The sequence below is a fragment of the Carettochelys insculpta genome, chromosome 19 (assembly GCF_033958435.1).
Source record: "Carettochelys insculpta isolate YL-2023 chromosome 19, ASM3395843v1, whole genome shotgun sequence".
Taxonomy (NCBI): Eukaryota; Metazoa; Chordata; order Testudines; family Carettochelyidae; genus Carettochelys; species Carettochelys insculpta.
Window position 1 is genome coordinate 7,640,090 of NC_134155.1, and position 18,915 is coordinate 7,659,004.

Sequence of the window (18,915 nt, forward strand, 5' to 3'; positions counted from 1 at the left end):
GCCAATTAGATATGAATTGTTCATTTTTGGGCTTTTAGATGTTCACTGTTAATCGAAAATTACCAGAATTTTTTTTTAAGCTTTGCAGTTATGGTGTCGGGAGCCACAAATAAAAAGTCCTTTAGAGAGCCCCATGTGGCTCCAGAGCAACAGGTTGCAGGCTCCTGACATGGTCCCATGGACATTGTTTCAGCACCTGTTTTTAAAGAAGGCTGTCGCACCTTCTCATACATAGAGCTTGAAATTCCATGTGTAGTGTTGCTCTAGGAGAAAATGAGAATTGCTTCTTAAATTTTCCTTCCTTTTTATTGTAGGGTGAAAAGGTAAATTATGAGAAGTTCAAGAATTGGTTATTGCAGAACAAAGATGCTTTCACATTCTCTCGTTGGCTGCTTTCTGGAGGAGTATATGTGACTCTCACCGACGATAGCGACACCCCTACCTTCTATCAAACTCTGGCCGGAGTCACGCACTGTAAGTAATTAATTGGCATTTCTTGCTTTGTAAATTGGTATCTTTCTTATAAACCTGGCCTTTGCTAACCTGAATTCATAAACTTTAACTTTTGCCTCTTGCCGGTCATTCGTCAGCTCTCTACTGCTCTGTTAAATTATGCTACATACAGATCCACCGATTTAAAAATGTTTTTTGTTGCCTGTGCTTAAAAAAATTTGTTCTTAGAGGAAACAGTACTGTAGTCATAAGACTTGTTTTAATGTGTTGGCTAACTTACATTTGTTTTGAAATTTTGCACCATTTGGCATGTTCCTTTTTATAAAAACTTAAACCTAAAGTGTTATTAATTTGATTCCCATTTATGTGCACCAACCATCACAAAAATTGGTACAGCTCTGTAAATAGCATTTCATAAACATCACTGGTCTCTCCTAATGTTTGTATTTCTTGGTGCAGCAAACACACTTTCAGCTTTATGTATAGTTTATTTAAACTAAACAGAGTGAAACCCAGTCAGTACTTACATATAGAGAATATCTTCAAAAAATGTAGATGGAACTCTTTCTCTGACACTATCCTAAAGTAATACTTGGATTATTTTGAGGATGTGAGGTGCTGTTTTTTCTGATGGAATGTAGAATAGAGCTTGATGAGTTTACATTATGCTTAGCCAAAATTTTTGTTTCTACTAAAGTTATTCTAATTTTAAAAATTGTATGTATTACAGTGTCGTCTGGAGTAACATTAAAATGGTAGACAGATAAGCCTCGTGTACAGTTTTCAGATTAGTTGGGCCTTCTTTTAGGAAGGGTAATCTTGGATTAAGATGTTGCTGAATATTTTAACCACGTCTGGTTCATTTTGCTGTTCTGCCACAGGCTTCCTGTGTCAGCTTGAACAAGTCACTTAATCTGTTTGTGCTCTAAACTTAAATATAGTCTGTTTACTAAGATTTAAATAACTCTCATAAATCCTCCTATTCTTAACTGCATAAGTCTTTGCCATCACTTGAAAATACAGTACATTGCTTTGGTTGTTAATGATTATCCAGTGGTATGTTTTCTTTGCAAATGTGTACAACTGGGAGGCACCGAAATGTAATACAAACATTTACATTGTGTTAGTGACTACAGATTTCAGCTGAGGTTGGGGTTCTGGAAACTGCTAAGAGTTTACAATTTGAACAGAAAGGGTGATATAGGAAACAGGCACATAGGAGAAATGACTTAGCTAAGGTCACACGTCAGTACAGGTTGAACCTCTCTAATCCAGAGCACTCTCATCTGTCACTCAGCATGGTTTTAGTTCATTGGATGACCACCTCTCATGGTTGTGGCCAAATTTCCCGTGGTCCCAAGTGTCAGCAGACCAGTGTTGCATGTCAGTACTAGATGCTCCACTGGTTGAGGAGTTTACTGGTGCCGTAGCTGCTTCTGGCTCTCACATTATATGCTTGGCACCCTCTTGCTGTATCACAGAGCTACAGGGCTTGCCAGCACCATGGCTTGCACTGCTCAGGCATCAGATACTGGCATTGAGGCCAATGCTAACCCCCTCAATGTTGGTGTATCCTTTTAGTGCCATCTTTGTCTTGGCAGCAGATCCCTTGGAGTTTGGCATTGCCCTTCACCTTAGTACTGATGCCTCTCCTGGTACCAAGCAGGAGTGTCTTTCATTCACTTCTGCCAGAGCTAAATCCCCGTTCTCCTTCAGCACTAGTGCCTCCCCAGTATTGGGCTTCAGATGAGACTGACTTTTTGTTTGCCCCATTGGGATTGGCTGTCCCATTGTCACTAGAGAGCCTCTGAGATTTCTCAAAGTCCACATTTGGGTTATCTTCCCCTTGGTCATTTAATGGGTACCAGAGATCGCCCTTGGATCTCATTGGTATTGAGCATAAGCATCTGTCCTGCTGTCGAGACATAGGCTTTTGACCAGGTGTCTGCTGTCCACCAATGCTTTATCCATATATCCAGTGGCTTTCTTGGAATCCTTGTCCTGTACCTTGGCTCTGGAAGTCTGATGCCTTGGCATCCCACCCCCGCCACCCTCAAGCGAGATCACTGACTGTGATAGTGGCTCCCAGTTGCAGACCATCACAGTTGCATGTGAGCACCAAACCCATTCCTCCAAGAACCTTCAGGGCTTTTCCACCCACATCCTGTGGTGCAAAAACAGGCCCCATTGCTGGGGCAGCAAACTGCCTCATTGTCCTCTTGGAAAACTTCTGCCTTGCTGGAAAATTCCCTTTCCATGGTGCCTAAGGAATTTAATATGAATCAGGACAGCCTGAGGTATAGGGTAGCCACAGTCCCATTCATAGAGCAGTGTTTTCAAATCCAGTGGCATCAAAGTTCATGAACTGAATGACGTGTCCTCCACCTCCTCCAATAGCCAATTCCTTTGTGGAACCTTAATAGGGCCTCCCTTTGAGCCTCTAGTATCTGCTTCTTTCTCCTTTCCATATCAGAAAACTGCTTACCTTGTAGTATGCACCTGCATTGCATCTCAAAGAGCAATTACAGCTAGTTAATCCTTTTCTCTCCTTTCATCAGCTTTAATTGCTGAGAGATTTTTAGTTAAATGTGAAGCAGTTTAATAAACCAGTAGAGTACCCCCCATTTTTTTTTATTTTTATATTTTATACTAAATTTAATGTAGATGATGATGTTTCCATGGTGTATGTTTTTGTTACACTGTCCCTGTTAGCTTATTTTTTTGCCTTCAGTTTCCAGCTGTTTCCCTTTTGTTTGGAGTGCAGCTCTCAACAAGAAACTTAATAAGAGGAGGTTTTCTTAGGCCTTTTCTTGGATCTTTAATCATGGCCCAAAGTAGACAGAGACTGTGCCATTGCCCTAGGTAACTGGTTTTAGCTGAATAATTTTCATTTTTCTGATAACAATGACATTTGTAAGAAATTTCATGCACAAGCGCTGTTCTTAAGAAGATGATCAGTAAAGTGTGTGTGGCGGGCGGGAGGAGAGAAGCAGATTACGGCAAATTAATAGGTTAGGTAGAATAAGTAGGTGGACTCTTTGAAAAATTTGTCTAGATAAGCTCACCTTACATTTGGTTGTTCTGGAGTAATTACTTTACTGGCTTCTATCAAATATCGGTGTCACAAGTACCTGTCTATCTATGGGCTGTTGAACTCTTTTCTGATTGTGATGACCTGTCCTACACCGATAAGGTTAAATTCGCATTTCAACAATGTAATGTTTGGTTTGGTTGGTTGTACTTCTGGGGGAAGTGCAGTAGGTTCAGTTTTCCAGTTAATGGCTTTTGTCCCGTTCACCTTCACCACTTTTCAGAGGTCTTCAGTCAGGCATGTCAAACTCAAAGCCTATGAAGGGCCACACAAAGGAAAACTTGTAGTTTTCAGGGCCACTAAAGAAAATGTACTTCTGTTGGAAAGTTGTAATTATTTATTATAGATTATGTTTTAAGTATATTTTATAATTTTTTTCAGGTCTTGTTTCAAAAATAATACAATAATTTTAATTTGAGAATTTAATAGTTAATGTTAACTTTATTTTATGATGTTATTAATAGTTCATAAAATGTGATGTGTAAAATTATTTGCTTATATGTATATATGTTTAAATATAAACTTAAGGTGCTCTGTGACCCAGCTGGCTACCAGCCCCAGGGCTGTTGCGTTTCCCCAGCCCTGGCCGGGTTCCTGGGGCTGGAGCTGCTGGACGCCTGTACGTTTGACGTGCTTGAGCTACACTATCTCAGTTCCAGTTTACCACTTCCACATTCACAGATGTCATCCTCCCCCCAACCCACTTCCCAAGAACCTCTTTCTCCAGAAGTGTTGGCGTTTTTCTGCTAGCTTTAAGGATTGAGTGTTGACTTGGTAATGGTCTAAACTGAAAGGGTTAACCTTGAAACCAACTTGTTCTCTGCCTCTCAAGAACAGAAGAATTAATACTGGTGAAATTTTAATGTGTTTGATTTAGTGCCAAAGATTTTTTTTTATATTAACAGATGAGTGTTACAGCATATGTCCTGGCAGTAATTGGAGCCGTGACTTCAGTTTAGTTTTGGAACTTTCAAGCTCTGTTCGCTACAGTGTAGCAGCTTGTGCTGTTAGCTATAGTTAAAAAATTCCATGGTTAAAATAAGTGACATTTTAAAATACCATTAAATATTTATTTAGAACCTTTAGTTGGTGTTTCAACAGGAAAGAGGCAGTATCATGAAACTGAACCATTTGTCTTAACAAAGAGTTTTTGGATACATAGCAACTTTGGCAGTTCCTTGTTTTCCAATCTGAGTCATTTGCCACCAATGTAATCCAAGAAAAATTGTATTCCGTTGGTAGGATTAAAAGAATCAACAAAAACTGTTTAGAAAAGTACAATAGCTGATGCTTTCCTAAATATTCAGCTGTATGTAGGACCTGAGCTGTGAGTTTAAAATTCTGTGTATTGCTTTGATCATATAAAAGTGATTCGAACGGTAGAACACACAGCTGTGTAGCAAAGTTAAACTGTAGTCAATTTAATCTAGTACAGCCACATAATTGCTAATTAAGTGTAGGTTGTAGTTTCAGGATAAAATTGAAATGTAGAATGGGTAAATAATTTGGAAAATTTATTCTATCAAGTGTAGCAAATGAGAATGAGAAAAGGAAAGTGACAAGGCTGCAAATAGCATAGCAAATATTGGAATGTGGAAAATTGACTGGAACACACTAATGAGAGTCAGAAGATGGTGAACTGTTCTGCCTTCTGCTGGCTGTTGTAAACTACTACTTTTCTATGATGCTGTTGATGATTTGCCTACTGGTGCCAGAGATCAAAAAGAAATGTCATTGTGTGATGTACAGAACAGAGTTTTGTCAGGAATTAAAATATAAATGGGGTGAGCAGTTTGAAGATTGAAGTATTGGAGTATGAATATTATTCATTATTTTGTTATGCATATTATAACTAAACTTCTCTATTCTTTAGTAAAGATTATTTAGCAATGTGTTCTTAATACAGTTGCCCTCAAAATGAGTGCTGCTGTGAGAGAGTGGGTTTTTTTCCTGAGTGGAGAGTGACTTTGGTGCTTTTTGGTGGGATATTTACATTTTGAGGGAACAAATCACTGAAAGGCTGTTTTTAACACACAAGTAAATACTATTAGCCAAGAATAATGGAGAGTTGCTCATGTTAAATTCTGTTCTAGTGTAATCAGTATAACACTAGTGAAGGTTTACTAATCTATTTCCTAGATGCCAACTTTGAGCTGTTAGTTCATAGGATACCCCCTGTAGGTTCACAGTTTGAATAGGCTCCAATCTTTCTGTTTTCTTATTTTCCATTAAATTTCTTTAATAATGTGACGTGGACATGAAAAATTGCTGCGATAAAAATAGTGGAAGTTATTAACATTGATTTAGAAACATACAGCAAACGTTTATTGTAAGGCATCAATGACTCCATTTAGATTTGTTTAATGAGCCACGTTATCAAGGAAACGTAAAAGAATTATAATTTTTCATTTGCAAATAACATTTATGTTTGAATGCAGATGAGTTTAATTACATTTCTCAGCACAATTATAAATGAAAATTTGAAGTCACAGTATGTTACACACACTTGCCATTTTTAATCAAATTTTGTTCCATTTCACCTAAATCATAAATGTCAGATAATAGAAGTTAGTTGAGTCTAAAGCTAGCAGAATAATTTTGTGGTTTAATTTTATAGTGTTTACAAGATGTTATGGGCTGAGAAAAAGAGTAACTTTTAGCCTAGTATATTTATGCACACACCCACACTAGGGCGCACACACACCCACACTTGTGAGAGAGAATGCATAAAATATAACTGGACTTGCAGGGGTTTGAGGAATGTTACATTCTCCTCTTAGTGACTACCCAGCCAGTAGTTCCAAATTTAAATGTGTCAGAGTTGTGTAGTATAATAGGTAGGTAACCTCTTGATTTTTAACATGGTTTTATTGAATACCAAATGTAAGAGTACTAAGTGTATAAGCAAGGCTATAATCCTGTAAAGGAGTTCTAGTGACACCATAAATCAGGAGTGGAGCTTAACTGCAAGGTCAAAAGGGCTCTCAACTGGCAATTTTTTGTTTAATATTTCTGCATAGCTCTCTTTTAATACTGTATGGTTATATAGTTAAAACATTTATTTACATTCTGTAGTCTACAAAGGAGTGTTAAGAATGAGGAAGTAGATAAGACTTACTTTGTACTCTAGAACAATCCCATGCAGGATTTGTAATGGTGTCCAAGTGTTCAGTGGGAAGAGAATGGAATACCCTTCAAATCACTGCAAATAATTAAGCAGTGCATATGAAATTTCTAACATTGCATGGCACTCCAGGAACCAAGTAAAGTATTTCGGTAAAAACATTCTTTGCCACATGAGACTTCACTGTGTGACACATCTGAGGTGTTCATTACTTTACTGTGACAGGAGTAGTGTGGCTAGTTTGCTATAGCATTAGCTACTGTAGTGGCTGATGTTTCAGAACTACTTGGGCACCACGGTTCTAAATCCTTACTTCCTGGTCAACTTACTATTGATATAACAGTATGCTGTTTTATACCACTTTGCCTATTAATATAACAGTATGCTGTTTAATACCACTTCTGCCGATCACTCCAGTATTTCAGTTCTCTGTGTTTGCATAAGGATTATAAAAGCCTAAAATTATTCATCCAGTTGCACTTAAATTGTTTCCTACTTTCTCTTTACATGTTCATTTACCTTTTGTAGCACCTTGCTTCTGATTCCCTGTGGCTGTTGCAGAACTGCATTGGTCACTCTTTAGTGGAAGTGCTATGGCTGTAAATGCCTTTAAGTACATCTTTTTAAAGTGATTTGAGGGGAGGGTCAGGATGGCTCTTTAAATGTAAATTGTGGCCATTGTTTAATTAGGGTTCACAATACATGTCTAGAAAGATGCTGGTATATTTGGAGTGTTTATATATAAATATATTGACTCAGGAGCAGGGAAGAGTTCTCAGATAATCCAGTCAGCCAGTTTTATAGAGTCTTTGGTTCGGTAATGCACTTGCACATGCCTAAATTTAAAGCCAGGAATAGTGTCATCTCTCTTCAGCAATATACTTGAGTATATGCTAAAATCCACAAGATAGGCTGTCCTCCACGGTTACTCAAGATGATCCAGTCGTTCCACGAAGACATGAGAGGAACCATCCAATATGATGGCGCATTATCGGATGCTTTCAGAATCAGGAGCAGCGTCAAACAAGGATGCGTGCTTGCTCCGACATTGTTCGGGATCTTCTTCGTACTCCTCCTGAAGCCTGCCTTTGGATCTTCAACAGAGGGCATCTTGCTGCACACAAGATCTGATGGGAAACTGTTTAACCTTGCAAGGCTGAAAGCTAAGTCTAAGGTGCGAGAAGTCCTCATCAGAGACGTACTGTTCGCAGATGATGCTGCTGTAGTGTCTCTCACAGAAGACCAGCTTCAAAAATTACTGGATCAGTTCTCCAAAGCGTGCAAGGACTTTGGGCTTACCATCAGCCTAAAGAAGACAAATGTACTCAGTCAGGATGTTGCTGAATCCCCATCAATCAGCATTGACAACTATACGTTAGAGGTCGTCCATGAGTTCGTTTACCCCGGGTCCACCATCACTGACACCCTGTCATTGGACACTGAGCTAAATAGGAGGATCGGAAAAGCGGCCACAACTCTGTCCAAACTCAGCAAGAGAGTGTGGAATAGCAACAAGCTGTACACTCACACCACAATGCAAGTCTACAGAGCCTGCATCCTCAGCACCCTCCTTTATGGCAGCGAGACTTGGACCCTGTATGCCCACCAGGAAAAGAGGCTGAACGTCTTCCACTTGCGCTGCCTCAGGCGCATCCTTGGAATATCATGGAAGGACAGAGTGACCAATACCACCATCCTGGAGCAAGCTGGAATCCCAACCATGCACACCCTCCTCAGGCAGCGTCGACTCCACTGGCTTGGCCACGTCCACAGGATGAATGATGGAAGGATTCCAAAAGACATCCTGTATGGTGAGCTAGCCTCCGGCAAAAGACCTCCTGGACGCCCCCAGCTGCGCTACAAAGATGTCTGCAAGAGAGACCTCAGAGAGGTAGCCATCGAGCTGGACAACTGGGAAGAACTAGCAGATGACTGCAGCAGATGGAGGCAGGGGTTACACAAGGGCCTTCAGAAGGGTGAGATGACGATCAGACAGCTAGCAGAGGAGAAGTGAGCGCACAGAAAGCACACTAAGGACTTGCCAGACACCCACTACATCTGCAAGAGATGCAGCAAGGACTGTCACTCTCGTGTGGGTCTTCAAAGTCACAATAGACGCCGTAAATGAAGTCCTCAATTGAAACTTTAAAGGGCGCGATCCATAGTCTATGCAGACTGAAGGATGCCTACTATGCTAAAATTAATTTGAAGTGCTATGCATAACTGGACCACTGTCACCATGCATAAGCAAAAGTGATTGCAGGACTGAAATTCAAATGTAGTACATACAGAGACTGTCTGATTTACAGAGTCATTGCTGCAAATACTGCTGCTTTGTGATAGCTGAACAAATAGGAGTAAGTGAGGCTGACTTTAAAAGTGATTGATGACTGAGATCCTTTCTTGACCCTCTGAGATGTCTCAGCAATAACTATCTGCCCAAAAATGTAGTTAGTTGAATTTGTATACTGAGATAAGCCTTTGATGAACAGAGCTAACTGATAAACAAATGCAGGGTAAAAGAGAGCACACATTTAAAGCAATGCCTTTCTGAAAGGAACTTTTTGAAGAGAGCGGGTTCAAAATTCTGAATAAGTTTATGCAAAGATATATTAGTATATGAGTTTGTTATAAGAAAAGATATTGAGTTATCAGGCAGCTTCACTCGCAGTTAAAGACTTTGCGGAACTAGACTTACAAACAATATTCTTTGATCATTATAACCGCATTTGTAACACCAGTATTTCTGTATGATACTCAAATATGCTGGTTATAAATGATAACGTTTCTCTTGAAATATACGTTTAGCTCTGTGCAGTTGCACTGCAAATGCGAAAACTACCGTACTACAGTATGAATCAGTATTCTGAATTTTGCCATATGCCTTAAATTTTTAGTGGGGACAGTATGTCATGAAGTCAGAGCATTTATATTCCTCATAGCATTTATACAGTCTTGCATCTACAACGTAGATGCTTAGATATTAAGATGGCTGGCACAATGCGAAAACCGGCATAAAACAGGAAATATAGTCCCTTACATCTACCTTTTATTTTGTTAGATAATAAAAAGGAAGGGATATTCTAGTAAGCTTTAGGCCAACATGAAAAACCCATATCGAGGTTTAATCTTCATCTCACCACCTTGTTATCCTCTTAGCTGCTGGGTCATTGTATGTCACTTTAAGCTGCTCTCGGTTGGAAGCCCTAGAATCTTCTATAAATTTGAAAGTAACAAACAAGCAAGTGTTTGTGCAAAAATACTTTTGTTTAGTCATCCGCTGTTTAGATCACAGCTAGCTACTGGGAAATGAAGAGCTGTTTATGTGGATGGGAGCTGGATTTTACTTGTAGAGTGTCATGGTGAACAGTAACAGAAGACAAGCATTAGTTAAAATGTTGGGAATATGGTATGCTTCTGTTGTTGTGAACCAAAGAGAATTGTACCATTAGGTAAGTAAAAATTGTTTTTAGTACACTTGTTGAAATACTCATTACCCTGACTAAGTAGTGTACTTGTAGAGAATATTTAGGAAGCAAATACAAAACTGTTTTAATATGGTCTTAAGATTTTCTTCTATTCAGTAGTGTGCATGAAGTTTCAAACTGTTCTACAGTATAGTAGATGAACATCTCTACAAGTACCATATGCCTGCCAAATGTTCCATTAATCTTTCTTCTAGTTAGGTGTTTAGTAAAGAAATTATTGTAATACTACTGTAAGTTCAAGCAATTTTATATTTTGAATAATAGATAAAGGGTGGTTTGGATCTTGACTTACTGAGCTTACATGAGCTGTGACTGTGAGTAGTTTATACTCTGGAAAGGTTGTAGTTTGATATGCACTTGATGTTTTTAACTTGGCTCTGATTGTAGTTATTGAATTGCTGTTTAAAAGTCACTTTCATTTTAAAGTTTTTTTATAGATCTAAAAAGTGTTCATCTTTACAATTAGCCAGAGAAATTTAAGAAAAAAGACAAAAGAATTTGAGCTATAAACTAAGAATGTACTAAAACAGTGATTACTTTTTTATTCTTACTATGGGTTGAAGTGTTTTGCCCAGCTAAGGATTTGAATATCCTCAGCAATTTATATAATACAATGAACTGTGTGCACACACTTCGGGACATCCCCTTTTATGAGACTGATACCAAAAGCGCTGGGGCAGCTACTAACATTTATTTTATATTTGTGTAGCATCCAGTATAGTGGGATCTCAACCCAAATGTAAAGGTCCCATACTTGAAAAAGCATATGCCTACTATTTGACCTAGGCTACCACTCTAATGTATTAAACTTTAGTATGCAATAGATGTGTATCTTGATATATAAGGCTAGATTCATCAGAAATTTATGGTGTATATTTACACAAAAAGTTTAGAAATATACAGCATGTCGTATAGTTGATTTGACCAGAAATTTTACACTTACGTTTTCCTTCAAGGCTTTTTTCTATATTGCATTTTCGCTGTATATGGAAAATAACTTCCCCTCTGTTTCATAATTAACAACATTGTTAATTTGTAGAGGCACTCTTAAGAGGCTTGGAAAGGTTCCTGTGGATGATGGCAGAGCAGGTCTTATTATAGTATTTTTTGTATTTGGAGAACCAAGATATAAAGTTCTTCATTCATCTGACAATTACTTTGGAGACACTGATATTCAGACACTATACAATCTTTTATGATCATTATTTTCAATTGCCAAAAAACCAATACAATGATACACTGTAGGTTGTGCAATATAAATAGTGGCTATGAAACAGTGCTAAGGATTAAAACCACAGAAGGTACATTACATAATAGAATTAATGACCAAGGACTACAAACATGAAGGCCCGCATCTTCAGAGGTTACTAGTGATTTTGGTGTCCCAGTTTTTGGGAACTCAGCTTGAAACCCCTAGAAGAGAGGCCATGTAAAAATGGTTTTAAAATTGGACACTAAGTTTATAAAAAAAACAAACATAGGTCAAAGGATGCATTTAAAAGAAAAAATAATTAAAATGTGAAATTACTACATAAAGTAAAAAAATAAAATAAAATAAGGAATATATCTTGTGTTGTATGCTACGTTGCAGTTGGATTTATAAGATTATACCAAAATAGTTAATTGAAGAATTTTGAATGATCTGATCATTGACCCCCTGAGACTCCATATGTCTTCTAAACTAAATGTGTACATGTACTGTAGTCCATCATTCTTAAGGTTTTTTATTCAAGTGAACTTGATGGACAGTTCCACAAAGCTTCATTACATAGTAAATGAAGAACTGTTTTCCACTTTGTCTTATTTTTGGTTTCTAAAATATTTTGCAAGTCTAATCAAGTCACTGGAACTGTCTGGCTGGTGTTATCTGTGTAGCAGTTTTCATATTAATTTTATTAGTAATCCTTTTAAAGATGACAGGTTCAAAACAGTCTTTTCAATGACCTTGCTAGTCAAAACACTGCTTGACAAAAATGCAGACAAAACATTAGTTGGCAATCATTCTTTTCCGAGGTTAAATAGGCACAAGTAATTAAGATAACTTTGAAGAAACCACATATGGCAAACATGTTTTATTAAATGAAGTACAAGCCATTTTGAGTTTCCTTTATTTTTATATTTTATCAGTCTGTTACCCAATAGCCTTAATTAAACAAGTACTAAGGACTCCTCAATAAGCAGGTTTATGCTGCCACTGCCTAGTTTGGTAGATGGTTAGGGCATTGTGTTAACACTCTTCTCTTTACTTATGTAATTGTCAGGTGTTACCAGCTGTGCATTAGATCACGCATCAAAACTGGCCTGCTTGTTTAGCCTTTATATTTCCTTATTTCTAAATAAGTGTAGGTTGGGGAAGAAAAAAGGGAACTAATCTATGTTCTGTTTTTGGTTCCTTAAGTGACTAGAATTTACATGGCTTCTAGAAAGAGAAAACTAGGATCTAACATACATGTAGAAAAATATACATAGAAAACTCAAACTTATTCTTTACCTTATCTGAATAATAATCGGGGGAATTGATGTTACTCTCTAATTTTCTACTCTTGTTCAAACCTCTTACACAGGGTAGTCCTTGTCTTCTAATCTTGCTCTTCGCTCAAACATTTGTTTGGTTTTGAAGTTACAAGAATGTTTTCTTAATCCATATCTTCTGTAGAAAAATGTAATACGCCACTCCTCATGAGAAACTTTGAGACCACCCCCCTTCTCAGTACGACACCATATTTACACCTGTGAAAAAAATACACTTTGTCTGAGCTGTGTCTTCTCTCCTGACATATTCTCCCCTGTCTGTTTAATCTCTAATAACCTTAGATTTGTATCTTGGTGAGTTAACTGCTTGACAATCCAATGTCACTCTTAAGAATGACCCAGATCTGAGTTTTTTTTTATTCCATCACAGTTGAGTATTCTAGGTAAGCTCAGGAGACTGCTGGCCGCTACAATGGTTTTAAAACATGTAATTTACCTACATTTTCCCCTCATGATTCATAATTGTATGTTTATATACTCAAGCGATATACAGGATACAGAGAAGGAAGTGTGTTGTAATTTGCCAGTGCAAATTCTAGGGATAATATCTTGTACTTACAGACACACCTAAATTTCTAATCTTGGAAGAGAAAAAACCCACTGTACTATCGAACACCTCTGAGGTGGAAGGATGTTCAGGCTGTTGCCAAACAAGAAGTATGCAGAACATCCTGTTTTTCCTCTGAGCAATAGGTGCAGGTATTTTGCATGTTCCTACCTAAGGTACAAACTGCTTTCACAATGTGCTTTGGAAAAAATCTGAGAGCTTTCAGTGTGACGTTCTTTGTCTTTAACAAATAACCAGCAGTCCTGTGGCATCTTAGAGACTAACAAATTTATATAGTCATGAGCTTTTGTGGGTAAAACCCACTTCATCAGATGGAAATTGAGTGGAAAAAGAATCCAGAATTTATATAGCGAGGAGTGGTGGGGTTTGGGAGAGGGAGAAGGACGTTACCTGCAACTAAACTTCTTGCTCTTCACAGAAAGCTTAATTTTTGTGCACCACAGTTTTTATTCACATTTTTAAAGGGACAAGATAAACCTACATTAAATGAAGTTATTTGCTTTTAAACTGATCTTCGGAGTGACTGCTTTAAGTAATAAATCACGGGTCTCTTCTGTCAAAATTTGGTCATATTTTACAATTGTATGGCTTAACTCTCACAAGGATATTTTTGTTTGAGACAAATCCTCTTACCCTGGGTTGTCCACTGGTTTTCCTTCTCTGGAGTACTGTGGAATATAGATATATATCCCCTTCTCTGTATTGGAAGTTGACTCTTATGATGGTCTGAATCAAACAGCATTAAATTCAAGCTTGTTTTCTCTTTGGCTGCTTCTGCTCAAGAGCCACTTCTGCAGCCTGTGAGGTGGTAGCCTGTAGGTTTGAAATTAAAATGTTTTAGTTCTTCATCAAGTAACTCATTTATTCTACCTCAGTGAAAAGTGCAAAGCAGTAAAGCTGAAATATGGTGCTTTCTGTTTTTTGTTTTTGGTTGAGGTGGTTTTTACAGAATCACCTAAATATTGAATTCAATTTCTGCAAGCCCTAGATGTTTTTACAAGGAAAACTAACTCCACAGAATGTCAGTTTAGATTCTGTACTACAGGGAAGTAGTTAAGCAGGGGTCACAGACTCATAACAGGTTTAGGGAAAGGAAATTGGAGATAGCACAATGATAGATGTTTGTGGGGAAATAAGGTGTTAGCAGAAATTGATCTGCCTTGCATACGTGAACATCTGAATTCTAAAAATGGAAGTGTTGGGCTTTCCTGTTCTATGCAGCTGTCTACTTTTATTTTGCCAGAAGCTGGGTACCCTCAACTCCCCTATCTTGAAGGACTTAACTACCAGAGCAATGGGAAAGCAAGCCCAGAGCATAGAAATTTTGCGCTTAACCACATACGGAGAGTATTCCATGTTAGGTGTTTGTGTGTCACGTGCACAGTTGGCAGACTTTTTTTCTTCCCCCCAGCCCTATGTATTGGGCTGACCGTAGCACCCTCTAGAGTTCCATGTTAGTGTGAAGGATGCTGCCAACCTCTGCCCTTTGTTTCTTCTTACTGTCCATGATCCAGAACCTGCCCTCTTGCGTGAAGAATTCCTGAACAGGATCACTGTGAACTTCGGTGTGGAAGTTGAGGAGCTCGAGGAGTCAGCACACAGCCTAGTGGACATCCTAACTTCAGCTGTTCCTTCCTGAGTGGGCTTGCCTATTAACGAGGCAGCAAGGACCCTGTCAGATGACTGTGGCACACTCCTGCTTCTCCACCCCACCTGTACAAAGAGCAGAAAAGAAATACCATGATCTAGACAATGCGTGAGAGTACCGTTACTTGCAGCCATTACCCCAGTGATAGTGTTAGCAGTGAATGAGCAGGACAGAAGAGTAATTGATTGATATCCACCAGAATAAAGAGGTCAAGAGACTGGAATTGTTTGGATGTGATCTTTGTTCAACTGTTAGTCCCCAGTTAAATCTCAACAACCAGCAGACCCGGCTGGGGAAGTACAGTTTTCATCGGTGGGACTCATTGTCCAAATTTAAATATTCCTTGTCACAGGAGACAAGGAAGCTCTGGATGTGGCCAGCTCAGTTCCTCATGAAGTACAACAGCCTGCCTGATACCTTCCCTTTGAGAGTATCTTCCTGTTCGTGGAAGGGATGGACTCAGAATCATGGCCTCAAGGCTCCTTGGGCCTGTATACCTCTCCACCTTCCAACAGCCTCCCGGATTCCCAGCACTTCCAGGAGCTCTAGAAGAGAATAGGGCAGGGTTGTAAGACATGCCAACCTTCCTTCCCACCTCAGCCTTCCAGTGGGGCTCTCACAGATATCCTAGCATAACCAGGCAGGCCTTTTGGCAGTGCACAGGAGGGTGAGATGCCAGTCTCAGCTTTAGAATCATCTCCCCTTGTGTTTTGTGCTGCCTGTCTCTCTTCAGCTCCGCATGATCATATATAACATTGAACCATTGGATAATGAGTACAGTAAAAGTTAGTTATACCCTACAGTTCTCATCCTCCTACCTTCCTTCCCCGTCCCTCCTTGGGGACTCTTCCCATGAGCAGCTTGTTGTCCAGGAGGTGCAAACCTTCCTGTGAGGCCCACATAGGAGGCTTCTTGAGACATAAATGGAAAGAGCTTTTACTCCCAGTGTTCCCTAATCCTGAAGGCCTGGGAAACAGGGAGAGGTCTACAGCTCATCCTGGACTTGCATTACCTGTACAGATCTCTCAAGAAAATGAGGTTTTGCATTGTCTCCATGTACTCCATTATTCTTTCCCTGGCTCCTGAAGATTGTTTTGTTGACCTTAGTTCAAAGGAGGGTAGTTTCCACACCTATCTTCTCAGCTTTGTAGTGGATCAGTGCTAACCCTCAGTTCACTGTTCTTCCCTTCAGCCTATCAGCAACACCACTGAACTTCATAAAGGGTGTGACAGTGGTAGCAGCTTCTTCAGGTGTCAAGGCATGCAAGTCTACCCATATATTGATGACTGGGTGATTCCAGTCATTTGCAGGCTCAGGTGCAGCACAGCATCAGGACAGTATGGGCCACTTTCCAGCTGCTGGATCTGTTGATAATGAACAGACATCAATTCTGGTGCCAGTTTAAAGAGTAGAGTTCATCAGGCAAGTCTTCTGTTTGACACAGGTTAAAACCTCCGTGCCAGAAGCCCAGTTTTAGGAGATGTCGGAGATGATTTTGAAGGTCACCATCCACCCAGTAATGATGTATAGAGCTGTAACTAGTCTGCTCCCTGAGTAGATGCTACCTGGACTCAATACTCTCAATCCTGCCTCCTCTCCACACTTAGCTTACCTGCCCGAGAGATCCAGGACCCAAAATGAAAGGGATATCCTTTGTTGCCCCTCAGGTGTTGGTGACCCTAGTCTGACATATCATACCTGGGGTGAGGAGCCCACTTGGGCAGATTTAGGGCCTCTTGTCCCAGAAGGAACTCCCTCTGCATATAAACATCAGGAAACTCAGGGCAGTACGCTTGGCTTGCCAGGTGTTCCTTCCCCAAGCCTCAGGCAAAGTGGTAAAGGTCCTAAGGCACGACATGGCTTTAGTATTTTACATCGGCAAGCAGGGAGGGGCTTGAGCTTCAGCTCTGTGTCAGAAGGCCCTTTGGTTGTGAAACTTGGGAGTGAAATACACCAATCACCTTGCATCACATCCTGAAACACACTGGGGATCACTTGAGCAGATCCTTTCCCTCACCTTTTATGTATTGGAATGGTCCATTTCTAACCTGGTTTTTTGCTTTTTAATTTTACTATTTAAAAAAACCCTCTATTTCAGCATGGTGAGTGTGCAGTGACAGCCTTAAAGAACCTTTGTAAAGATTAAAGCGTGGTTCTGATTCTGGGAGTAGGGCCAGAACATGGGAAAACCTCTTCTCAGCCCTGCAAGAAATTTCCTGAGACATACAAGTATGCAGCAGGTCACAGAGTGGCCTTGAGCTGCAGTGGGAACTTGCTAGAAATTAAAGCAGTCCAGTATCAAGACCCATTTAAAAAATCATTAGTTATTGCTACACTTGGGAATATTAAAGAATTTAAAAAATCATAGTTACAAGATTTATGCTGCTTTTTTGCATGTCACTCTCCTTGGACAATGAATAACTAGTCTGGTTGTTAGCGGCTGCATCAGTGCAGTCTCTAATGTAGGTAGTGACAATGCAAATGTAATAGTTGTATCCATTTACCTTGTAATGGGTTCCTCACATCTCATGCATTGCTATTTCTAACTACTTTGATAGGAATATTGTGATTTTCTTGAACGTGCATTGTAGATAGCAGAAACAAAACAGTTTGATAGTGCACATTTGTTGGAGGATATCCAGAGAAAATAGGAGTCCAGATTCTGTGCTTCATATGTAATTGTTTTTTTAATACTTTCTACTGATGTGCAGGGATGAAGGTAGCTTTGAATAGCCATTACACCACATGGCTTCTGGGCTGTTAAAATGTGTTCATGCTAATGCTAATGTGACTGTAAACTGAACTGCATAGAGTAAATGTATACAACTACATTTTTCTTGTCATTCACCTTTTTTCAGTGTAATACAAAGTACCAATGAGTGATGTTCTGGAAATACAAACTAGCAACTTTAACCTTGGGCTGTGATCCGTTACTATTGCTACTTATGATTAGACCTGAACCAAAGAGCAGCTGATAGTTGCATTCACAGAGCAGTGTAAGTTGCCTGTCAAAATCCAGTATGCGTTTTGAGGAAGTGTTCACTTCTGTTTGCTTTTTTTTTGCCATTAAGTCTGACCAGATTCTTAAGTCTGGAATACATATTGGCTTATATTGATCTGCTAAAACCAGAAGTCAAGGCAAAAATGAAGTATTAAAACTTCATCCCTTTTGATTTTCTTCAGCTTTTCTTCCAAGTATCATTGTTTTTTTTCTGTAGTCTTACCAGGCCAAATAGCTAAAATTAAATCCTATTAAAAACTGGCATAGTTTTAAGGACTTAGAACCATCTGGGAATGAGATCACACACATTGTTTCTTAATATAGACAGCTTTGTTATTCAATAGATATTTGAGAAATACTTAATTCACACCAATCTAAAGCGGTGTCGACACACATACTTATAACTCATGGGTAGAATACTTGGGTGAAAATGTTTCTTGCAGGGTTGTTATTTCAAGTGCAGAAATTGACCTCAGATTTTACTTTTGCAGAAGCAGCTGTTTGCAGATGGAGTTCTCATCTTGCTTCCTTGCAGAAACTTTGTGCTCCTCCCTTTGTCTATTTTAAAATTTAATTGGTTGTTGGGGCCTTTGCTTATTTAACTCATTTATCTGATAATTATCTTGAAATTAAAAAAGAATAGAAACGATCTAGTTGTGAATGTCACTGACACATGCTTGTGGCAGTTTCCTCCTTCATCTCTTCTCTTTCCTTCTTATAGTCAAGTAACGAAATGGGGATTTTATGTGCTTAGTGGGGATTCTAGCCACCTTATTATGTTGCATGTGATTTCTGCTCTCCTGTAGTAACACCGTGTGTGCGCGTTGGTTTCCTGGGGCGCTGCACTACTGCCTAGCTGTGATGGAGTTTTGAGCATAATAGCCTCCCTCATGTACACAGTGGCTGATGGCTTTTGCAGCCTGTGCAGGGGATGGGTATGGCCAGGTGACACCTTTTGCTCAGGAAGGAGTACAAAGATCAGAGGCAGGGCTGTCTGGGGGACTGGGAG

General features: G+C 39.3%; 1 protein-coding gene across 3 annotated transcripts in view; it reads left to right on the forward strand.

Moving 5' to 3' along the window:
* Nucleotides 1-18,915, forward strand: part of USP32 (ubiquitin specific peptidase 32) — a 175,327-nt gene that overhangs the window by 90,611 nt on the left and 65,801 nt on the right. For all 3 annotated transcript variants that reach the window (XM_075013828.1, XM_075013829.1, XM_075013830.1), the window contains exon 5: nucleotides 315-474. In XM_075013828.1, the coding sequence (XP_074869929.1) occupies nucleotides 315-474 (160 nt within the window). The remainder of the gene's footprint in view (nucleotides 1-314; nucleotides 475-18,915) is intronic.